The sequence below is a fragment of the Microchirus variegatus genome, assembly GCF_963457635.1.
Source record: "Microchirus variegatus genome assembly, chromosome: 11".
In the NCBI taxonomy this organism is placed as follows: Eukaryota; Metazoa; Chordata; class Actinopteri; order Pleuronectiformes; family Soleidae; genus Microchirus; species Microchirus variegatus.
In genome coordinates this window covers 23,181,139-23,206,206 of record NC_139812.1, presented here as the reverse complement: position 1 = coordinate 23,206,206, position 25,068 = coordinate 23,181,139, and the positions used below count along the sequence as shown (strand labels likewise).

The 25,068-nt window shown below is 40.6% G+C and overlaps 1 protein-coding gene across 2 annotated transcripts in view; it reads left to right on the top strand.

Moving 5' to 3' along the window:
- Positions 1–23,111, top strand: part of mark1 (MAP/microtubule affinity-regulating kinase 1) — a 34,401-nt gene extending 11,290 nt beyond the window's left edge. Inside the window, exons 3-18 of one of the 2 annotated variants that reach the window (XM_083897330.1) lie at positions 832–885; positions 10,938–10,986; positions 11,220–11,285; positions 12,152–12,222; positions 13,372–13,428; positions 13,527–13,763; positions 15,850–15,969; positions 16,446–16,545; positions 16,633–16,745; positions 16,838–16,991; positions 17,916–18,097; positions 18,203–18,297; positions 18,802–18,942; positions 19,029–19,280; positions 20,924–20,968; positions 22,017–23,111. In XM_083897330.1, the coding sequence (XP_083753456.1) occupies positions 832–885; positions 10,938–10,986; positions 11,220–11,285; positions 12,152–12,222; positions 13,372–13,428; positions 13,527–13,763; positions 15,850–15,969; positions 16,446–16,545; positions 16,633–16,745; positions 16,838–16,991; positions 17,916–18,097; positions 18,203–18,297; positions 18,802–18,942; positions 19,029–19,280; positions 20,924–20,968; positions 22,017–22,362 (2,082 nt within the window). In that variant the 3' untranslated portion in view covers positions 22,363–23,111. Of the gene's footprint in view, positions 1–831; positions 886–10,937; positions 10,987–11,219; positions 11,286–12,151; positions 12,223–13,371; positions 13,429–13,526; positions 13,764–15,849; positions 15,970–16,445; positions 16,546–16,632; positions 16,746–16,837; positions 17,034–17,915; positions 18,098–18,202; positions 18,298–18,801; positions 18,943–19,028; positions 19,281–20,923; positions 20,969–22,016 lie in introns of both variants that reach the window. The other variant, XM_083897329.1, reaches the window with a different exon arrangement.
- The last annotated feature ends 1,957 nt before the right edge of the window (positions 23,112–25,068 follow it).

Below are 25,068 nucleotides of genomic sequence, written 5' to 3'. Positions count from 1 at the left end.
GCTTCGGCTGCCACACGGGGGGGGACACTTTAAGTCTTTTTGTCTGGAGATTATTATTGGGCTGCATGTATTTTTCTTAATGAATAAATAGAGTACTGTGCAAAATCTCAGGGCACCACCAAGCTGTGTTGCCTTTATGTTTTAGCAAATTCTGAGATTTCTCAACATGAAATAGTAGGGCAGACACAGGTTTTAATAGTAATATTAATTTGTAAGAGGTTACAAATTCTTTTTTTTTTTTTGGGTCCCCAACTAAATTTGCACAATTTCCCAAAACTCTGACTTAAGATTTACATAAAATAAAATAACATGCATTAAATCATGTTTTCATTCAAAATTATTCAATTATTCACGATTGTTTGCCGTCTTTAAAATCTTTACATAGAAAGTTTGGGAAACACTGCTTTAACCTGTAGAAGCTTTTTTTTGAATCTGTGTTCATGTTTCCCCATATTATATGTGTGTGTTCCAATAAACTGAGAAACGATCATACTGTATGGTCATTTGAGCATTGCTAAAACAACAAATCCAATGGTGGCTGTGAGGAAGTTTGTGTCTGTCTGTTTTTTGTTGTTTTTATGTGTGATCCAAAGCTTAATCTGTTCACAAATTCAAAATGTGACACATTTATGACTAAGCTGCTGCACCACAGAACAACAGTGAAATAATGAGCATGGTTCATTGCAGCACTGGCTTTGGCCGCACAAACCAAAACACAAAATACAAAACCACAACTAGTTCTGACATCTCGACCGCCTTTTAATCTTCCTCCGTCTCTCACCCCCCCTCTCTCTCCCTCTGTCTGTCGTCCTTTCTTTCCTCCCTCTCTAGGTGGCGGTGAAGATTATAGACAAAACTCAGCTGAATCCCACTAGTCTACAGAAGGTGAGTCTTTGTTTATTTTTGTTTTTTACGGCCACATGTGTTACGTCATGCTAACATCTTGATTAAAGTTACCGTTAGTCACTCCTCAGTGTTTGCCGCTCTGTTTGTTTACTCTTTGAACTGGGGACGTGTTGCTTTATATAATGTAATCAGATGTGGCCAGCAGAGACCACAGGGCATGTTTTATCCCCCTCCCCCCACTTGATTCTCTCAAGGTTTGTGTTTAGGAGCAGCTAAAAATACCAGCGCCTGGATGTTTGTCATAGCCTTTTCTAGCAGTCTTAACCAATTACAGTGACAGGGGCTTGGGACTGTTTCCTGATTAGTCTTTTTTTTTTTGCTGACTACACACACAATCTTCACAGAAGGTTAGACAATGTGCAAGAAAACCACTCGCACATCGTGTTGTGATCCTGCATCACCCACTGCCATTTTAAAAATAGCGCAGGTGTGCTACGGACTGACAGGACAGGAACCTATTCCATGGTTTCCATGCGATTGTACCACAGCTCACCGCTGCTTCTCTTTTAATTTTAGCCGTTATCGTTTTACTCTAATGCACGAACAAATTGCATAACAGCTGTCAAGCACTTTTAATGGACCGCCACCCCAAGGCTACATAAACGGCTGTTGATGTCTTGATGGATTTCCTCTGCAGCTATCCTCACCACAAACCACCGGGGTGAGAAGATATCGCTGCTGCGAGGTTTTTAATCACCAAACCAAGAAGGAAGTTGTGATCTAGCAGTGGTCTGAATAACAATGAGAGGAGGGAAATTAAACCACGAGTGTTACTGTAAAAGAAAAGAAAATCAATACTTGTTTAATCAAACATAATTATTCAGGCCTGTTTTTTTCTGTGTAAGTTTTTCTGGTGAGACTTCCTCTCCCGAGACGGTTACACACCAAAAAAGGATGTTAATACATCAATTGATTATCTCCCCTCTCACCCCACGAAACAAGTATAGGTAAATAAAACATGCGACGTGACTGGACTGTGAAGAAAGTTTCAGTTTGGCAAGTTAGCCAGTTCCACGCTAGAGGATATTTGGCCAGATTTCGGTCCCGATCTGGCCCTTCTGACAATCATGGGTGCCTTCCAATTTGAGGCTGGTTTGAACAGATAATCTGGCCAATTTATTCTGTAGTGTGAAGAATTAACAGACGTGATTTTAACGTCATCCGACGCATCAGTCTTCCCGATTTCCATTTTTTTTTGCAAGTTTTAAACATGTTTTGATATTTCCGACTGAACAGCGACTGGGGCGTGAGCAGCCTTGACTAGATCGTCTGGTCTGTGCTTTCTCAGGATTAAAACATTGAAAATCGGTTACAAAGTTTTGTTGCATTTGTGGTCCATGTTTGATTTGAAAATTCTCGTGTGGTACTGCAGGGCAAACAAACAAACAAACAAACTCCCAGCTCATGAGAGCAAGTGAAAGTAGTCGGTTTCATCACTTCTGCCAGGTCCACAGCATATTGAGCTTAGAGGAGCAGCTTTGAGATGCATTCAAGTAACCTCTCAAATTTGACTTCACCACTTCTGCAAACACTTATGCAGTCAACTAATAAATAATTGCTGCTGCTGCCACTGTGTGGTAATAGATGCACCACAAATTAGGTAGTCTTTGGAGTGTAAAGTATTCTTTTTAGTGCAATAATTGAATTTATATTCATATTCATGCCCAGTTCTATTGCTGACTTTGTTCTCCACAAACGTATCACATCTGTAGCTGAACCGGAGATTAATGGGATCATCCGACTTCAATGCTTCGACCAATCTGTGTGAAGAAGAAGCTTTGAGAATTTCAGGCTCTCACTTATGCGAGCTCTTTTGTTCGACAGCCTGTTGTGTGGTTCCTAATCTGCAAAAATACACACACAAGCAGTGGCATGTTGAATATTTAGGAGTGTGTGTGTGTGTGTGCAGGGAGCTGGATTAAGATTCTGACTTTGAGTTTACAGACTGGGGTCTCGTCGAGGTCATGATCAGTGGTTACACACACGCGATGGGTCGGGTTTTTTTCCGCTACCTAGTGATGAACGTGACGGTACAGCCGTATCATGTGAGACTGCTGACCAATCGGGATCTCTGTGATCAATTATTCAGTGAACCTTTCAGATATCAGCTGCAGTAGGTCTGAGAGGGTCAACATGGAGAAGACTCAGCTTTTTATGATGACTCTGGGGTTATTATGTACATAAATACATGTTATGATGTTGTTGTTTGCATATGCGGGCGCTTGTTTGTTAGATCTGGCAGGTTTATGTGTTTGTGTGCAAGTGTAGTGCCGGGTGTATCTTTTATATGAAGCCCATATAGATTTTAATGTCCTCTGCTCTGTACTATAGATTACTGTAATGGTATACAGACGTGTCATCTGCAATGCAGAAGCCCATCTAATAATGCAGCAGCAGTCTCCTAGATGGAATCGATTTTCCCATTGACTCCTGAGTGTCCTGTGCGATCCCCGTGAAAGCTCTACTATGGATGCATTAAAGGGGAGCGTCCACTCGGATGCAGCTTTTGCTTGGTTACTGTCGTGACCTTGGATTGGCTGAAATAATATCCAGGAAAAAACGTTGTCAGTTACTTTGGATCTCCTGCGATGTGAAGATCAGTTGCTGATATCAGTCTTTTCTTTTACGTGGAGTTATCCTTCATGTTAGGACTGAATTTGACTACTATGCCAAAGGCTACATGCATGGTCTAGTACCATTTTTATTCTCTCTCTCCATGCAAAAATGTGACTGAATGTAAAATTGCAGTAGCCATACAGAAACACAGCTTCTTAGGCAGTAAGTAAATAGTGTGGTTAAAATGCCTCTCTAGATATTAGCTGAGCATAATTATTGATGCAATGACAAAGTTGTTTTTTTATGTGCCTCAAACTCAGAGGTTAATGGAATCTCTGACGCATCTGAAGAGTGAACCTCACCTTCTCTTTATCGGCTTTGGATTTGATTAAAGATTTTGCGCTCACGATTATCGCCGTTTATTACGTTTGTTGTCCTGCTTGTTGGTCTCTCTCTGTGAGGTACAAGAGGTGCTTCCTCCACATCACCGCGCTCACTGCGAACAGCAACTCTTTCATGCGAGTCCGTCAAAAACGCCACTGATCTCTCTTTTATGGTTCTCAGAGGAGCCAAGCTGTGGCTTCACCATCTGGCAATGTAGGCACAGTCAGCGCTAGGGTAGATCTTGTTTAGACACACGAGCCTGTTTGACTTTGGTTAATGCTGTCTCAAGCTGGCAGAATCTACATTTTTTTTAGTCTACTACTTCTATTTTAGGCAACATTTTGTATGCATATGTTAAAGGTTTTATATTAAAATGTATTGTATGTATAATAACGATATTTTTAAATTAAGGTCACTACTTGTCTCCTTGTGCCGTTGCTGCTCAAATGAATGAGGGAAAGTTGGTCTGAAATTACCTGGATAGTGTGATGTGTAGTCATGTGATTGTCTTGCAATATATTGATAATAACATAATCATTGTATCATGATATCTTGATGTCATGTATCGTATCGTGATTCCCACCCCTCATTTTTATGGATCATTATTATCGCCCTTATCGTGCCAGGACTCTCTGTTGCTGTGCTAAAGCATATTATTATTATTGGTCATTGTAGAGATAATCACTTATTGGTTAAGAGAATTGTCTTCCACGCTGATGGTCAGGGTTTGATCCCTGGCTCCGCTAGTACAGGGATCGCTCAATACCACTTTTTCAAATCTGGTACCGATATCACAGCATTTAGTTCAGGATATCTTCCTTTTTCAAAGTTGCACTCATCTATTTTTCTGTAGCTTAAATCACTGCAGTGTGGCAGATATGTACATTTATGTGACAATCAGGGTAATTGGATTATATCTTTGATTGTATGTGTTTCTTTTTCCCGATATCCAATCCAATGATTTGCACCAGTAAAGTATATCTTATTGGCTCATTCTTAGTATCTGATACAACAGAAATTGCTCCTGGATATGTGTGCGTGAATCGGTGAAAAGGCAAAATAGCAGTGAAAAGGGCTTTAAGGGCCCGTGCACACAAGAACAAGTTTAGGAGACAGCGCCATGTACAGGCCTGGCATGTGTAGTACAGCATTCAGAGTCATTTTGGAGGTTTTGTGTGTGGATTAAAGACATTTACCTTTACTGAAAGCTATTTAAGAACAAATGGATCAAAGGTCTTATGGGAAAAGTTCTGGATGAGGCCTGAGTGCTTAGCTCTATAAATGTACAGACCATGACTGAATTTGTAGCCACGTATTTACTCTGTTACATAGAGATTAAGTCATATCTTAAAATCCACGCCATTATCATTTATTTGCAGAGCTTTTTTCACATGTCACATTATTTGGGTTTTAAACGAGGCCAGGGTGAGTCACGAGGTAAGAATGAAGTGCGGGTATGTTTCCTCAGTGACCCGTCGCTCTTCTCTGCCCTGGTGTGACTTTGTAGTGGTTTCAGCGTTACAGGAAATGAGGTCAGTTGAGCTCCCAGAGCACCTCCTTACATCTGCCACAGGAAATGCATCACAAGTCATCTGTGGTCAGGGATGTTGACGTTGTCATGGTTTGAGTTATTTTAGCCCCAAAATAGGCCTCTCCATTAATCCCCTCTTCCACTGTGCAAACACTGCTCTCATCCCACAATCCCGTACATCGCCGTTTCCTAATCTGCAAATAAGACCTTTTTTTTTCTCTTTTCTTTTCATCACTTCAACAACGAAATATTAAAGATAAACCGTTTGACGAGCAGCTCTTTGCTTGAGCTCCTCTTGTTTCATTAAAAAAACAAAAAAACCTGTGTTGTTGAAATGCAAGACACGTTTGCATTCGGAGAATGTGGAGCTGTTTGGCTTGTGACACAAAACAGGCAACACAACGGAAACACACTTTAGAGGCGCCTTTACAATACATCTGAATGTGATTGTGTGGCGTATTCTTGAGTCGTCAGAAAGCCTTGAGAGCAACATAACTGTAACTCTTTGTGAGCAGGCGCTTTTGGCAGTTGTGAAAAAGCCCATTATTTAGTTAAAGTCTGTTGTTTGTGTGTGCGCGCGTTTGTGTGTGCGCGCGCGTGTGTGTGTGTGTGTGTGTGTGTGTGTGTGCGTGTGTGTGTGTGTCATGCGCCTGCCACTCTGCGTTTGCCACTGAAAGAGGCAGTGGAGCCCATGGGCTCGAGGAGCTTTGGTCTTGTTCAGATGAGTGGAATGTAATTACACAGACAACACCGTTGTTCATAATGAATCATAAAACAAATGAAACGTAGAGGCTGCTCCGACATGTATAGTTCACAGGTTCACTGATGTACAATTTCACTACGGTCATTTCGGGCTTTCTGGGTTCTTTTTTTTTTTGCACACAGTGAAGTGCTTTCTGGCTTTTTGGGGGAAAACCCAGTGCCAAAAGTTTGCTGTGGAGTTGTGTCTCGGTGTGGTGGATAATGAATACCAAGTGGCACATGTTTGACTGTGCACAGACACTTAAAAAAATAAAGGCATACTAGGGTTTTGTTTCAAATGTTTCTCAAATTGTAACTGAACATTCAAAAGAAAAACTATGAAATTAAGACACATTTATGCATATTTCCATCCGTTGCTGTTGAGTAGGGGTGGGAATCACAGGATACAACATGCGATACATGCTCCATGATACCAATAATATCGCAATTATGTGATTATCAATATAGCTCAAGACAATCATATAGCGATATATCACGATATCTGTCTAACAAATCATCCGTGGGAAGTTAAAAGCGTAGGATATTGAACATGGATGGAACATCTCTTAACGTAGCTTTAGCTGCCGTTATCCCTCTTCTTCAGCCAGGTAACTTCTGCCCAAGTTTCCAGTCATTCATTTGAGCAGCACCGCCACGAGGCGAGGTGAAGTAGTGACGCCAAATAATGAAAGATTGTAGGTTTGATTGATACGTGGTTGCATTTCATTGCTGCCTCTTACGTGGCATTATTAGTAGTCGTAGTAGTAGTAGAAGAAATATTTTCATGTTACACTATGTTGAGGAATGTTATGGTTTTCTCATTAGTCCACACATTTCCTGCCCCCCTCTCCTTATTTTCCCCCAGTGCTGGGAAATTTGGAAGCTGGAGTGTCGATTCAGTCGTCCTTCAAACGCTGAATCTTTCTCCACAAACGCTGAATCTTTCTCCACTGTACTTTTTTTTGTATTTACCTTTTATTTGTATGCTAACTTTTCCAAACTCCTTCAAGCATGAACGATTTCTGGCGATATTTCAACCCCATGGGTCCAGGGCAGGATGATGTGTGTGAATTTCCCTGACAGCCTATTTGTTTGTTTGACAAACAGCAACCAGAGTTTTTTTTATTTATATATATACTGATTTTGAGGCATCTTTCGCGCATTAGAGAGGGGGGGCGAAGGCTTCCAGGCGGCTCATCCCTATCAATAATCTCCATGTTGAACGAGCAGCTGCTGTGCTGCTGTGACTGAAATAGTCCAGCCGGTTCCAGTAAGTGCTCCCACACTGATATCTGCTGCCCTGCTCCTCCTGCACGGGGACTGTGCTGTAATTAAGGCTGGTTTGGGAGACCGGGCGCCCCTGGGTTGGTGGAAGTAGGTCATTGGCACAGACTGCTGAGATTCGGGCACATTGGAAAGGGCATGTTTGGTACACATTTTGTGGTTTTTTTCCAGCTAGTTTTTCTTAATCACTGTCTTTTTTTCATAATTTGTGGTTAATTTTGTCCAGAACTACAGTCAAAGCTGATTTATACCCCACTGTGTATGTGTGAGTGAGTGACTCCCCTTTGTGCTCATAGATATTATTGATATTTATACTTGACTCGAGCAAATAACCCCAAACTCATTATCTCCTGTCAGCCTCCACGGTGGCTACATCCCTATTGAGCTTGTATTGACAGGCACTGCTGTGTTTACTGTTGTCTGTTTTCCACAGCGCTTCCTTCTCAGATTTGTTCTAATTTTTGTGGCTGCACGCATGCTAGCCATGTGATGATGGGCTTTAGGGCAATGACGGAAAAAGCACATGAATGCATGAATGCATATTTGAGATGTGTGTTTTTTAAATATACTCTGCAGGTCATCTTCTGCTAATGATGTTAGAGTATTTCTAATGTAATTGACTTTAATGTTAACATAGCAGCTGAAACTGATGTATTATCATCATCATTATCATCATAACAAATGAAATTTGTATGTACACAATACACATGTCCCTTTTGAAGGAGACAAATAAGTTTCTTTAATAATAACAATAATGATATTTAGTAAGGGTGGGGGTGGGAAATCACTACAGTGAAATTTCGCATTATTTTTAGGTCTGAACAATTAATCTAAAGTTTATCAACGTCATATTCTATAGATTGAAGAAAACGGACCTGCACAAATATCACACAGTAATCATTTAAGTAGAATAATAATGTGAAAAATTACATTCCTCTCTCTAAACACAAATCCCAATTTAGGTCAAAACAATCATAATTTTTACGATATTATATCGCTAATATCAACTTAACTTATGCTTCAACAACTAACTAATTAAACTCTTTGTGGAATAGGATAAAACAATGTATTAGTGGACATTTCTATCATCAGCGTAATATCGTATCGGCGTGATTCAAATGCCTAATGAATTAGGGTTAGGGTTAGTTTATTTCTTTATCTTTTAAGTTTCTTTTCTATATGTCCTCCTATGTGTACGATATATGTGGGATACTGTGAGTCCCTTCCCATGTCAACAAATCCCACAAAAAGACCAAACAGTGGTGTCCTTCTCTCTACATCTTACTCCTCAAGTGCTGGTACTATTCTCTGCTGTGGATTAATGCGCATGTGATGACTCGGTTAGGAGCAGCAGGATGCAGTTTATTGTGTTTTTAGACAACAATGGAGCTCTGTGACACAGAGACAGTGACACTATTTTTGTGGGCCTTGAGCTTTTTAGGAGAAAATACAACAGAAAGAAGTGATACATGGTCTCTCATGACATCAGGCCAGTGAGCGAGTAGAGACAGAACAGGAGGAAGAATTAGTGAGAGTGATAGAGAGAGTGATAGTGTACCTGTGTGGTGGTGGTGTTGTTGTTGTTGTTGTAGCAGACTATAGCTACAGAGACAGAGAGAGTCTCCCACAGAGTCGGGCCTGCTCACACTGGTACTGTGCCTGTATGTGTGATGACCTAGAAACACAGAGTATCCCTGCACTTACGTAAGATTTAGACCAAACACGTTTGTATACACACACGCCATTATCGTGTCCATTTTTCTTTTAAATTTCACATATGATACAATGACGTAGAGTCATGATCAATTTACTCGTTTCACATTAAACTGGAGAGGAAAATATCACTTTTTTGTTGCCGCAAATGTAAGAAGATGAGTCTGATTTTCTCCGGTTGCTAAAGCGATGCTAAATCCCAGTCGAGAGCGTGTGGAAACTCAACACTCATCAGACGCAGCCTCGGCAGAGCACAGCACAGCACAGCACAGCACAGCACAGCACAGCACGCCTGGGGAATGAGCAGAATGTAAATGATTCAACAGCACCTCTAAGTGGCCGCGGGAGTGTGCGTCTGACCTAAACAGTCACACAGAGACGGAGGAGGAGACATGGGTTTTTACACGATTATCACCCTGAATGCTCTCCTCTCTGATGACTTGCACCCAGCTGTTCGGCATGGTTCCTCACTGAGAATCAACCAGAACAACTGGGAAAGAACATCTTTCCCATCTGCTGTAGAGGGAAGAAGCTCGAGTTCTGCACAAAGTAGAGCTGCAACTAACAATTATTTTCATAATCGATTAACTAATCTCGATTAATCGTTTGGTGCATAAAATGTCAGAAAATGTTGATCAGTGTTTGTCAAACCTGGAAATGATGATGATTTTGTAATCAATTCATCGAGTTATTGTTTCAGCTCTAGCACAAAGAAAGTGATCGATTGATATTTTTCTGAGTTATAGTAATGAGATTTGCAATATAATCAAGAACTTTTTCTTTCCTTCTTTCTTTCTTTCTGTACAGATTGTTTTTTAAGTCCTTTTTCAGTTAAATATGGCTGTCATTTTAAAACATGATCATGATGGAGGGACATCACAAGAGATACCATTAAAATATTAACTTTTATAATATAATGCAAAGATAAGGACTTGGGGGATATAAATTGGTTCCATGAATTACACTTTTAATATTGGCACAGAGCAGTGGAGGCAGATTTATTACCAATAAGATCATTCGCTCTCTCGTCGCCCTCCTCTTCTTCCTCGCATAATATATAAGTATATTATACTTCGCACACTGATATCATGAAATTAGATTAAGATGGAGCAAGAGATTATAATTATTTCATTTGAGAACCACTGGTTGCGTACCACAGAATGCTGCCTTTGTGTTTTTGCACATTCGGTTTCAAATGTTCAACTATTTTAATATTATTTTGTTGCTATTTCCTGCATGTCCATGTATAAAGTTGATTATATTAGGCAGCAGCATATGTCTAACTCTAAAAGACTGTTTACTGCTCCTCTGCAGAGGGCTGGCTGCTCCACTGACTCGACTGCAGCGAGTCGCTGGAGTTGTAATTCTGCTCCTTATCTGCGAGGGCAGGGTTTTAGTGCAACTTTCTAACTGCATCAGCCGTTATTCCTTCACACAGTGCAGCAGTGCTGTGATCCTCAGGCTCACTCATTTCCCTGCAGAGTAAAATCCTATTGTCGACACCGAAGGTCTGAACTGAACTGGGGAAGAAAAACATCATATAACAGTCTACAGAATTAACTGACACTGAACGATCTGCTCTCACTGGACAAAGTGTTTTTACTTCATGTAAATGCACTCTATATTGATTCTGTTGAAAATATTGTATTCCGTCCGAATTGTTTATTCCTTGTTAAATAAAGGTTAAAATAAAATAAAGCCAGTTTCAGATGCGACCCAGTGCTTAACTAAATTTTCCCAACAGTGTTTTTTCAGTGCCGGTTGTTATTTTTGTTGGTTTTAGTTTTGTTGTTGTATTGAATGTTTTCCTGTGTCTCCACAGCTCTTCAGGGAAGTCCGAATAATGAAGATTTTGAATCATCCAAACATAGGTAAGTTCAGACTGAAACATACAGTTCAGCAGTGTAATAATGACGGCAGAGAAAAAGAGAGCTGGATATGTCAAATTAAAAATAAGAAAATCCAACTTGAATTACGGTTGATTGGTTTTATCGATTTTTTTCTCTCTTCTTTTTTCCCCTTGATGAATCTTCTGATTTAGTCTTCAGTCTCATAATGAACTCAATGCAGACTCATCATTTATAATCTGTTTCTTCTCCTGCAGTGAAATTGTTTGAGGTGATTGAGACGGAGAAGACACTTTATTTGGTGATGGAGTACGCCAGTGGTGGTGAGTCAAGTGTTCCCTAAATGTGTGAAATGATATATGTATATATATATATGTATGTATATATACTGAATGTATACATAAATATATATTAGGGCTGCCATATATATATTAGTCGATGAGTCATGATTATGTCAACTATTAAAATCGACAACAATTTCAACAAATTTAATAGTCGACACGTCTTTTTTTTCATCAGCAAAAAAAGTATCTCAGAATGACTTGAAATTTACCATCATAAAAGTCGGCATCGCCCTGAACAAGGATCCGTTGAAAATATTTGCAAACCTCTTAAGGAATAATTTTAATGAATTTTTGAAATTCAGGAAATTATCCATTTGCCCTGATGCACTTTGACAGTGAGCTGATTTTTTTCTCGAAAAACAAAAAGTATCTCGGAATGACTTGAAATTTACCATCATAATAGTCGGCATCGCCCTGAACAAGGAGCCCTTGAAAATATTTGCAAACCTCTTAAGGAATAATTTTAATGAATTTTTGAAATTCAGGAAATTATCCATGTGTTGTGCCTAATGAGGTTGCACAGTGTTTGTATTATTTTTAGACTTTACGTCGTATGCGTTACCATAACTGAAAAATTTTCTTCAGCTATTAACTATCAAAAAGCAACACAAATACACCAGATATGTAGTAAAATTAAAGGCAACACCTGCATTTTTAGTATGCAATACATATCTTTAACTACTCGAATACAGGAATACTGTTGATGTTCTGTTCAAGGTAGATTATTTCCGTTTATTTGAGAGTGGATTACAGCATTATCAATGTGTTGTCACTGTCCTGTGAGAAGCTGTTTTATGAGATTATGCTGATTAATAAGTGCATATTGTGTTCTCTCTGTACTATAGGTGAGGTGTTTGATTATCTAGTGGCTCATGGCAGAATGAAGGAGAAGGAAGCCAGGGCCAAGTTCAGACAGGTGAGTCATCACTTCTGTTGTCTTCCCATCACTGAGGGATTTGTGTGTCTGTGTGTGTGTTCAAAGACTGCATGCACCAATCTCAGGCGTCATCACTAACTGCAGAGGAGCAACGGCCTGAGAGAACTGGGCTTGAGAAAACAATTTAGCCTATAAATGCTGCTCTGACACCTAGTGGTGCCACCAAAGAAAAAAATAAATAGTGCAGTAGTTTAAGTATCAAATGTTCCCTCTGTCGCGCTTGTGCATGCCCTATAATGAACAGAATCAGTGCCATTGTCTCTGTCTCTTCATTTCCCTGTCACTCGGGGAGGCATTAGCAACTCATCAAACAAGTTGTTTGTCAAAATCTCTCACTGATGGTGACTCAGAGGAAAGGCTGTATGACACAGTGTGGGAAGTGAGTGTGTGTGTGTGTGTGCTTTGTGTTACCTTTGTAGGACCTGTTCTGACATAAACGCTGTCCTTGTCAGGACCAAAACCTGGTCTGTAATAAGGCGGAACCTCCTCAAAAGTGGAGGTTTTGAATTGTGATTTATGGTAAAGGCCGTGTGTGTGTGTGTGTGTTTGTGTGCGTGCGTACGTTCAGAAAGGTATAAAAGTATTGATGCTTTTACGTCTGAATGCAGACAGGTGGGTGGCAACTGTCAAAAAAATAAAATAAACCCAGGATATTTTCTGTGTGATTGACACTGTAGCTTGTTTCCAAGTGACATTTCCTTCCTGAGCAACAGCTGAGTGTGGATTTATGTGAGAAAAAAACCACACAACAATTCATAAATGTCACCTAACGATTGCACTTGCACCATTTTTCGCTTGTATTTCGTGCAGACAAAAGTCCTAGTAAATCAAGCTCAACGGGCGTGATCGACAGTGACGACGTTAGGAATAAAATGGCACACGTTTTAGTAGTATTTTTACCATTTGCTTATAGAAAATAAACATTTGACTTGGAGATTTTATCTGAAAATGAACATTTTTATTCATTTTACTCCGTGTTTTCCTGTTGTTTATGCATTTTTTAAACATTATTTGAATATGTTACGTCTGTTATTAAGAAAAGTACTATAGTTTTTGGATTTATTATTCGTAATACTGTAGGTAAAGAAATACCTGCAGTGTCTTATGATGTATGCGTCCTTGTTTCAGATTGTGTCTGCAGTGCAGTATTGTCACCAGAGGAGGATAGTACACAGGGATTTAAAGGTGAGGATGGTGAAGTCTTCTGTATCTATATTGTCCGGAGCAAAAAAACATCTTGTGAAACAAATGTTGTGATGTGATTTTTCCCCTCTCTCTTGTAGGCGGAGAACCTGTTGTTAGACGCAGACATGAACATCAAGATCGCAGACTTTGGTTTTAGCAACGAGTTCACCGTGGGCAGCAAACTGGACACGTTCTGTGGCTCCCCGCCGTACGCTGCTCCAGAACTCTTCCAGGGGAAGAAGTACGACGGGCCGGAAGTGGACGTCTGGAGCCTCGGGGTCATCCTGTACACACTGGTCAGTGGATCACTGCCGTTTGACGGCCAGAACCTAAAGGTGAGGATTTGTAAATCTAATGTGGAGATTGCGTTGTCAGGGAACTAAATATACCAGAAAGTATGTCATTATTCTTGTAGAAACTGTAGAAACATGGCCAAATGTTTGCCAAATTCACTTCTTTACAATGTTGTTGGCTCTGGCAAGTGAAAAACACTTAGATTAAGATTACATTAAGAACAGAGATGAAAGCATCCAGTTTGCATGTTCTCCCCATGTGTTTCCGTGGGTTTTGTCTGGGTACTTTCTCCAGCTTCTTCCCGCCGTCCAAAGCATGCACACATTTGGTGATTAGCTTAATATTACACTAAATTATATTGACTGTAGATGAGAATGTTAATGAGTGAATGGTCGTATGTTGACCCAGTGATGGACTTTGACCCCATGTCAGCTGGGATTGGCTGCAGCCTCCTGCGACCCTCACATACAGGATAAAGTATACAGCTTAAGCAGTTTAAATGTCTCTCCATATATCTTTATCCTTTTATAATGCCATAGAATATCCTAGACCAGGGGTCACCAACGTGGTGCCCGCGGGCACCTGGTAGCCCGCAGGCAGCCAATACGGTGCCCGCAGGCTCACTTCACTTCACCTCACTTGCATGTATCCGCATGATCGCTCAGTAAAATATCTTTGATATTGTTTATACAAACTGATAATCGTTAGGAGTAAGCACTGGAATGAATGTGTATGCAGTTGAATGCATAATATTAATCATTTAAATGGTAAACAAACAAAAAAATATTATATGGTAGCCCTCCATATTATTTTTTACCCTTAAGGTAGCTCTCTGTCTCAAAAAGGTTGGTGACCCCTGTCCTAGACGGTTTAAATTTGTGCAGCATTGTACACGATTCATCATATCTCGCCTCTGTCTGAAAAAGCGTAATTTTCCTCCCGTCTTTTGAGTGAGGTTGTTCACTTCTGGTAAAATACAGTAGACTGGAGACATTGCTCATTTTGAATCATGCTGGCACTTTTTTTATCTGTCCTCCAAAGCAATGGTATGCAGGGACACAAGTCAAAATATATGAATAATTCAGTTTGATACTGAATTAATCCAGAGAAAAGAGAAATGGTGACACCAACCAACCAGGTTTTCTCATAAGTGAGGTCTGAACTCAATCTATTCTAAACAAGTTAGGATGTTTACGTGTCGTTAAATAAACAAGTTAAGAGTGGAATTTTCCTTTGAGTGTCATATTTGAATGAGACTTTGGGGAAATTAATGAATCCACCCTTTTGTTTTTAACTCACATCAGTTTTTTGGACAAGGTCTTTAAGACCTGTTCTCTGGCAATTGTTTTTATATTTATCTATCTATCTATCTATCTATCTATCTATCTATCTATCTATCTATCTATCTATCTATCTATCTATCTATCTATCTATCTATCTATCTATCTATCTATCTATCTATCTAGCTCGTTAATTTTTTTGATTACCTCTTTCATGTATTTGATATTTATTTTTTATTTAAAATATATAAGTGCACGAGAGTGCTGCTCAATAAATGCTAATTCAAGATAGTAAATAAACATATATATGTATTATCAGATGAAGGCCAAACATATCATCCAAGAAAATCTGGAAGAACTATATTGGTCAACCTCTAATTCCTCTGAGCAGTTTTTTTTTTTAATTGTTAAAAGTGTTAAATTGTTGAGAGGAATTACATTTTCTTGTTTAATCGATTCATTTTACTTGTTTGGGCCGTAAAATGTCAGAAAAATTATTCAGTTTTAATGATTTCTTTGTTCTACGGCACAAAGAAACCAGAGTATGTTCATATTTAAGAAGCTGAAAGATCAGAAAGCATGTTTCAAAACACTCAAACTGTTCAATTATCAAAATAGTAATAATAAGGATGTTGGAAGCTTGATTTGGTTCCATGTCACACACATGAAGCTCTTTGTTTTGTTGCTGGTCATAATAATATGAAGCAGCTAAAGAGGCAGATATTTGCCCCTCATGAAAGAACACTGACCAGAAACAGAGCTGGACACGAGTGAAACCCTCCGTTTGTCGCATTGAGTTTGTTGCTAATTCCTCTGTGTGTGTGTGTGTGTGTGTGTGTGTGTGCAGGAGCTGCGGGAGAGGGTCCTGAGAGGAAAGTACCGCATTCCATTCTACATGTCGACAGACTGTGAAAACCTGCTGAAGAAACTCCTCGTGCTCAACCCCGTCAAACGAGGCAGTTTGGAGGTAAAGGCCACGTTCGCTTCAGTCATTTTGCTCCCGCGTACTCCACTAATCGTCGTTAATAACAAACAAAACCAGCAGATCACTTCGGCCAGTGTTTGTCACGTTGAGATTTGGGAACACGATGCATCAAAGCAGAGTTTTGCATCATTATTTGAAGAATAAAGCTGGAGTTAATTCGCCGAAGCGCTGTAAGAAATAAAAAGTAAATGAAAACAAGAAAATACGCATACATACGTATTCTCACTGAAACCATGGCTCTGCCATGAACATGAAACTCTTCAGACAGTGCAGTCTGTTCACAGTCGATAACTCCCCAGGCTGAAGTTCAATACGAACGATTTCTCCGCCAATAACGACGTTCGATCTCGCTGTTGTTCAGCCTCGGCTGACAGATGTGATCTCTGTGGTCACGCTGTGTTCTGAACTGATGTGAGTCATGAATAATTATGTCACGAAAATATTTTTTCTTGTGTCAGCAAATCATGAAAGACCATTGGATGAATGTGGGCCACGAGGAGGAGGAGCTCAAACCTCACATCGAGCCTGAGGCCGACTTCAGTGACACATCCAGAATAGGTGTGTGTGTGTGTGTGTTTCTTTGGCATGATACTCTGATATCACGCTTTGTCTCTGTGATTCACGCTGACTTCTGTGCACCGCCAGAGCTCATGGTGACGATGGGCTTCCCAAAAGACGAGATCACCGACTCTTTACAAGGCCAGAAATACGATGAAGTCATGGCCACTTACCTGCTGCTGGGGAGAAAAGCACCTGAGGTCGGTTGTATTAGCATGACATCATCGCCCCGCCGTTATTATAGTGGCGTTGGCCTTTCCTCCTCACCCCACCCGTGTCTGTTGTGTTTCAGTTTGAGGGCAGCGAGCCGCTCACTAACAGCGTCCTGGGCCAGAGGCAGCGACCGACCAGTGACATCAACAACAGCTCCAGCGTTTCGCCCGCCCATCCCAAGGTCACGCGCAGCATCTCGGCCAATCAGAAGCAGCGCCGCTACAGCGATCATGGTGGGGATGATGATGGTGGTGGTGGTGTCGTAGAGAAGCCAAGTAAAGTAACCTCGTCCTTCCCAGCTGTGCGAGGGCTGCGTGTTGTGTAGCGGGAAGTTGCTTTAGTTTGCTGCTAACAAACCTAACTATTCATTGATATAACTGAGTGAAGAAGATAAAGCTTCAAACTTATATAAATACATTCAAATTAGTGCTGGGCTCGGCATTAGCGGCGTCAACGTTAACAAATGACGACTGACCGGAAAAAGACATGTGTGACGTCATGTTTACGTGCCGCTGCACCAGAGTCCTCCTTGGAACTGGAGCGATCTGTTTATTAACAAAAAGAGCAGCGCTACAAATAACCAGCATATTTGCTTATAATATTATTATGTGTGCCTCTGTTTTTAAAGTTAAGCATTACTTTAGAGAGTCATTTTAACAATCAGGAGTCACGTAAACATGACGTCACGTGTGTCCTTTTCCGGTCAGTCGTCATGGAAACGTGTCATGCGTGAACCTGCCCAGCACCAATTTAAATACAACTTTAAACACGTATTTTGATGTCCATCAACAGTACATTTTCACCAGTCAGTGACTCAGCCTTTACCACTGCACTGGCTGTGTTTAGCAGCTTCCCTCTATGTCACGTGGAGCCATTGTGTCTGCTGCCATCTGCTGGCTGGTTGCTTTCCTGCAGCTTCCTCAGGAACAGCGCCTCAAAGCATGAGGGAGGGAATTGCTTTGCCTTGTTACCTGCTCACCCCGTGTTCTGTAGCTGTGGATGTTGCTGAGGATATAAAAGCTAAAAAAAAAAGACTGTGGATGTTGAGTAAAATCCAAGCTTTGAGTGATGTCATTATGTCTGTTTTCGTCTGAAACCACCCCAACATCTGAGCTGTATGTAAATCAGTTCCCTTGTGTGTGTGTGTGTTCCCCTAGTGGGTCCGTCTGTGCCCCCGGCGGTGTCGTACACGAAGCGCGGCCAAGCTTTGAGCGTGGAGAGTGATCACAGAGAGGAGTGGGATGGAGCGCGTCGGCTGGAGCTCAGCACCTCGAAAGGAGACGTTCCTGCTTCGCCACTGGGGGTCCAAGAGAGGAAGAAGACCACGAGTGCCGTGGGGGTGAGAACGTGGAGCGCACACACATCTATGTACATGGTCCTTGGTTTTTATGTCCCAGCTTTCTAATTCTTAAACGTGTGTTATTTTGTCGTCTCATTTCTAAAGCAGACCAACGGGTCGATGACTCGCAGGAACACGTATGTGTGTGAACGATCCTCCAACGAACGCTACTCGGCGATTCCCAATGGCAAAGACAGCAGGTGAATTTAAAGACACACTCTGTTTTTGCTGCTGTTTTTACGATGTGAAACGTGTCACCTCACAATTATTCTGACCAAAAATACAGAAAATATTACTTAACAATTGTGAAAATAGTTAACAGTTAAATTAATAGTTTCTCTGTGTTACAGAGTCACGCTACATGTGAAAGAAACGCACACATTCTTTTGTCTGAAAAATGATCTAATTCAGTGTGAATCCATAATGCGTGTGTATGTGTAAACTAAAATATTGTAATCATAAATCAATGACTAGAATGATGCTGGCTCCCCCTTGTGGCTTTTAAAAATATAAATTAACTAAACTTAATGTTAGTGAGCTGGACAGCATTTTTAAATCATATATTATTTGTGAAAGAACAGTATTTACCATAACTACAACTGAGTAATTAAATATATAGAAATACATAGACTTTTTTCTTTTTAAAGATCAGATTTGTTTGTGACTTCACAAGCTAACACTCTCTCTCTCCCCTTGACGCTCAGTTTAACCGAGGTGTCGGGTAGCAACCCGTCGACCGCAATTAGCGCCACACGACCTCGTCACAGCAAGTCCATGTCATCGTCGGGGCATCCTTCAAAGAGCACACTGCCCCCTATTGATGACAACACGGAGCTTAAAGCCAGGTGAGCAGCCCGATCCTGGGTCCTCACACCTTCATCTATGCTAACCGCATAGCTAACCATCTTTGTTTTTTTTGTTTTTTTTGCAGCTCCTCGCCGCGAGGTCCCTCCACCTCGCCGTCGGCACACAGTATTAGCACACCAGAGAAGAACCGCTTCCCTCGTGGCACCACCAGTCGCAGCACCTTCCACGGCGCTCAGCTCAGAGACCGCCGCAGCGCCACCTACAACGGCCCGCCGGCCTCGCCCACTCTGTCCCACGACACGGGGGCTCTCGCCCAGCAACGCAGGGGCACGTCCACGGGGATCATCAGCAAGATCACGTCCAAGTTTGTGCGCAGGTCAGTGAAGACGAACTCAAAGATGTCATTTTATGCCTCGCAATTAGGTTTTATGGAATTTTCTTAATTGTTCAGATTGCTTAATCGGGTTAATTATTGATAATAAATTATGATTTAATAAAGTAGACGGGGGAGAAATAGATATTTAGTTTGTTCTTAGGATCTTTTATGGTGCCTTTATTAAACTAAATATTTATTTATTAAATTTATATATATTTTCATCCAAAAGTTGGTTTGACAAAGTGCAATTGTTTCATGCATGTTTATTTTTTTTTAATCAATTAATATTTTCTTTTATGCATGCTTAATTACTTTTTATTAATATTTTCTTTTATGCATGTTTATTATTAGTTTTTTTTTAAATTAATATACTTGTTTTATGCATGTTTTAAGTGCATACACGTAATTAAAATCAGAGAAACAGTAGGTGTTGTTTAATTTGCATCGTTTGTTACTATTATAACCTAAAAACACGTAAATTCAAATGATACAAAATGCTGTTTTTGTCTAAATGTTAACATTTTTGCTTCACTTTCATTTTGCTTTCACTGTTAAAAATGATTATAGCAAACATAATATTATTTTTTCCTTCACTGGGAGACATAGATATATCCTCCATGGATTTATCCGTTTCTGGTTAAGCTTGAAAAACAACGAAATGTGCCAAAAACCAAACTGTTTTACTACATTTAAAATGTATTTGTCCAGATTACCTGAATGATTTAATGGAAAATATCCAATTAAGTCAATATTTTAAGTGATTTTCACTTGAAAATATAGAAATGTTCAACCCTCGACTGCAGTGAAAACACAAAGCATCATCACCGTCCCCTTAGTCTCACAAAAACAGATATTCTTTATATCTATAAAGCTCATAATACCAGCTCACAATGACGAGCCATCGCTGTCCTGACTTCACTCAGCTCCCAGTGTCACTTTCACACAGTGTCACTTTTGACCTGTCCGTCAGACACTCACAGCTTTCTCTCCTCTTCTTTCTGCATAGAGCTCTGTCTTTCAGGTCGACGCAGAGGTAGGAGCACACCACGCTTGCTGCACCTGTTTTTACCCCTGAATCCAAAACAACAGAAAACAACTCTGTCTCTCTGACCTTGGCCCCATGTTTCTTTCCTTAACCCCTTTACGTACTTGCCCCCCACCACAGCACATCCTTTGCTTACTGACACCTCCTGTCATGCCCGTGTGTTCCTTCGCCTGTGTTCACTGAACAAACCTCATCGTCTCAGCAGCTTCCTCCTGTACTAAGCAACAATATCTGCTCCTCCATTTGCTGGCTTTCCTCTCCTTACTCTCCCTGTCTTTATACTACTGATGTAGATGTAGACGTCACTGTGATGCTGCTCACAGATCACAGGGGGATTAAGGAAAATGTGGAGTGCAGTGGAACAGTTGGGATGCATTCTGGTGTTGTGAAGAAGCCACAACGTTCACCTCATTGTCTGCTGAACCCTGATACCCAGGATTGTGGATTCTTTCCTGGCATGAAGCCTCACATCCTCCTCTGTGTCCAGTGATGATGATGATGATGATGATGATGGTGGTGGTGGTGGTGTTGTTGGGAGGGGCTGGACATGTGTGGACATGAGCTGGTGTGAGTAACAGTGTTACTGCTTTTATTCCAGGGTGCCCAGTGAGGGAGAGGCCAGTGCCAGGACAGAAACACCAAGGTGAGGATTTTGATTAAGACCTGGATTTAAAAGAGAGTCCACACTATAACCGACCTCTACATCAGAGGCCTCATACTCAAAATGCCCTGGAGGGCCAGTGAACTTCTAGGCTGGTCAGGAGGGGCCGCGTCACGTGAAAAAATTCCAACAATTCGGGGAAAAATAGCACAGAATGAGAGTGAAATGGCCTGTAAAAGGCCACAAAAGCGTGGGGCAATTTCACGCTTAAACAAGAAGCTAACAAGCTAACGTAAACGTTGATGTTAGCTGATTTGTTGGAGCTTACTAGGGCTGCAGCTATCGAATATTTGTGTAATCGAGTATTCAATCATTTATGTTTTGATTAATCGAGGATGCAAAAAAACCGGCAAAATTATTTTATTATTTCTTTTTTGGAAAACATTTTTTTGGATTGTTAAAAAAAAAATCTGATTACGCAATGGGGAATCGAGGAATAATCGGTACAATACGCAATTACAAAAATATTCAAAAGCTGCAGCCCTAGTAAGCTAACATTCAATCAGCTCACATCAATGTTTAAGTTAGCTTGTTAGCTTTGCATGAAATGGTCCCACACTTTGGACATTTTCTGCCTTTTACGTCCTGTTTCGCTCTCCGCCATCGCACCACCTGAAATCCGGATGTGCGGTGTGCTTCTGCTAAAGCATTTCAAAGTAAAAGTGAACGACAAAAAACAATTTATGACACAAAAAGAATCTGTAAATAATAAAAATTAAAAAAACATCTTAAAACCCCTTTTTTATAGTTTTATTGTATGACCTGTTTATTTGTGTTGTTTTTATATTTTCTACAGTGTTTTATTGTTTGTTCTGAGGTCTCTTGGGTCACACGTTTGTATGTTTTATTTGTTTTATTTATTTATCTCTGATGTACAGCACTTTGTTTCAGCTGTTGTTTTTAAAGTGCTTTATAAATAAAGTTGGATTGGAAAACAGACAGAAATAAAACACTAGACAAGCTTATATATAATTAAATGTTGAATTTAATCATTTAAAAATATCTTTTCTGTCCTCTTTTACTCCTGCAGGAGTGTCTCGGGTGACTCTAAAGACGACAGCGGCCGCGACTCCAAGCCTCGCTCCCTGCGCTTCACCTGGAGCATGAAGACCACCTCCTCCATGGAGCCGTCCGAGATGATGCGGGAGATCCGCAAGGTCCTGGACGCCAACAGCTGCGACTACGAGCAGCGCGAGCGCTTCCTGCTCTTCTGCGTGCACGGCGACGCCCGCCAGGACAACCTGGTGCAGTGGGAGATGGAGGTGTGCAAGCTGCCGCGCCTCTCGCTCAACGGCGTGCGCTTCAAGAGGATATCGGGCACGTCCATCGCCTTTAAGAATATCGCCTGCAAAATTGCCAACGAGCTCAAACTGTGACAGCGGACGGCGATGGCGGCGGCGTCTCGGTTCAAAGTCTCTGGTGAACTCTGGTCACGGTCTCATCTCATCACTGGATCGGTGTTGGCAAAGCTCGGCACTGAAAGTCCCTCACCATGCAGAGTCAGGGTGGACTCGGCTGGTAACGTGCAATACTGGCCATGAATGTACTGTACAGGGTAGTGGATCGAGCAAGATTTAACCTCTGTGACGGAGAGAACGCAAAAAAAAAACAGCAAAACCCTTACCTTGCCCCGCCCTTCTTTTTTCTTTCTTCTGTTCTGTTTTTCCTTCCGTCCAGCTCTTTGTCTCTCTCTCATCATAGGACAACGTTCATGTAACACATGCAGTATGCAAACTGAAGATGACCCATCCTGCAATAACGTTTCCAGTCTCTCTTTTTTCTATTATGCCTACGACAAAGATCTACTCTCCTCGCTGAATAACCATTAAAGATTTACTGAAAAAGCTAAAAATAGCCGCTTTTACACGCCCGTGTTACGTCAGTATATAGATCAGGCTGGAGCCCATACTAAAACTATGTAAAAAGAGAATTGTACTGTATGAATAACACCTGCAGGTACTGTACTGTATATTGATTTTGTGTTGTGTACAGACTTTTATTGTCGATACTGTCTCTTTTTTCATTGAATTTAAGTTCTTTCCTAATATAATTGATGTCTCTTAGAGCATTATCCTCTCAGCCTGTGAGTTTTTTTATTCATTTTTTTTTTATTATTTTATTTTAAAGAGCCACCATATGACAAGTGTTTTTACTTTTATTTAAAAGAGCACTAAATTATTTTGTTGGAATATGAAGGGACGGTGTTCCCTTTGCCTTTTTATGTTCTCTTTTGTTTTGCCTACGGAAAAAAAAAAAAACAGTCGCACCACATAGACTTGAGTAGTAACTTCAGTTAAAACTGAAGACGTGTTCACTTTATTTTCCTCTGCAGCAGCAGGACGCCGGCTCAGACACACACACACACACAAACACACACACAGGTCCTGCTGCTCTTGCACAAGTTTTCTAGGGTGACGTGTACGAACATGAGAGGAAGCACCTGCGTTTCTTTCATGTCAGTTTGGTCGTTCTCCGTTACAAAAAAAAAAAAAGCAGGGTTTTAAACTGGTTGGATTTAGAAAGCAAAGGGACAGAGGAGGAGGAGGAGAAGGACTGGACATGGACTGAATATGGAAATGAAATTCAATCAATCATCATGGACGACGCAGATATTTGTGCTGGTGGAGTCTTTCTAAAGAGCCTGATTTGAATCCTGCTGCCAGTGTGATTGTGCAGGTACTCGTGTTTCTCCTCGCTTGTGGTTTTCCTTTTTTTTCTTTTTTTTCCCTTTTTTTTAATTCATCGGATTATTGTATTTATTCCATTACATTGTAATGTGCTGCTTTGTAGAACTGAGGCGTGCACTTTGTTGGAGAAAATAAAAGATTTTATTTGTTTGTATTTATTTAGTTTTAATGCGTCTCTCTGTCATAATTGTTAACCTCTGGACTTCCGGAATAAGAGTATATTGAAAAGCCACCAGGGGGCGACTACACTAATTGCTAAAACAAAGCTGGGGACACACTACACGACTTTCAAGGCCCTGGTATACTTCTGTGCAGCCCACATTTTGGAACTGTGCGCTAAGAGCGAGACAAATCCTTCTTCTCACTTGATTTATAAGGTCAGTTCATGATTTAATTGCTAGTTTTAGCTCTTCTTCAATTGAACATGATGTGACTTTTGGACATAATGTCCCCATTTACAAGGAAAATAGACTCTAAACTACGAACCAATATCATCCAATCAGTGACATCTGTGAGTTTGAGGCTCAGAAAGGAGAGTTCAGATTCCATAGAGGTGACCCAAACCAATTAAAGATACAGTACTCTGCTTACATCCTCTGAAAATGTCCTTTTCATGAGACCAATCACAGGACAGTTCAGACTCTGAGAGAAAGATGGCGCTCTTCTATTGGCTGTTCTACTTTACGACGAACCGCACTGCATTCAGAACAGAAAGAGTGGACATACAGTATTACTGCCCTCCAGCACTGGCAACAACTGCCTACTCTGCAAAGAAAAATCAATGTATTTTAAAGTACTGCAGATTAAACTAAAACATTTTCTAGAGATACTATATTACGTTATATTATTTGACATTCACAGAGGTCACTCAGCTGACAGGAAGTTAAAAACAGGCAGATGGAGGACAATTATATCACTCTATAACTATATCTTATAGCTGTGTTATTGTTATTGTGCATCGGCAGGAAGTTGAAACGAGGACAAATACTGGCGTGAACCTTTATTGACTCTAAGTAGCAAGATATTAGTCAATAACTTAATCTCAATCATGACACAATTCATTTTGCATACGTGTTAGTTAAAAGTAAAGCATTATGAACAACAGCCTCATTGGTTTTTTTCCTTTAAGTGTGTGAAAATAGTTCCAAGTGTGCCCCAATTTTTTTTTCCCATACGTCTTTTGAGAAAAACAAACAATGTTAATTTTCAATACTTTAAAACATCATACAAACTATTGATGATAAAAATGTCAAACTGGCAAGAATATACAGGTCCATTCTCGCACAAGATCTCGTCGTCGACTGTTTTCCAAATTACAAAGTCATTTTCTATTCTTTTTTTTCCTTTTACTGTTGAATTATTCTGCTTAACAAATATTTCTCGAGCTGACGCGTG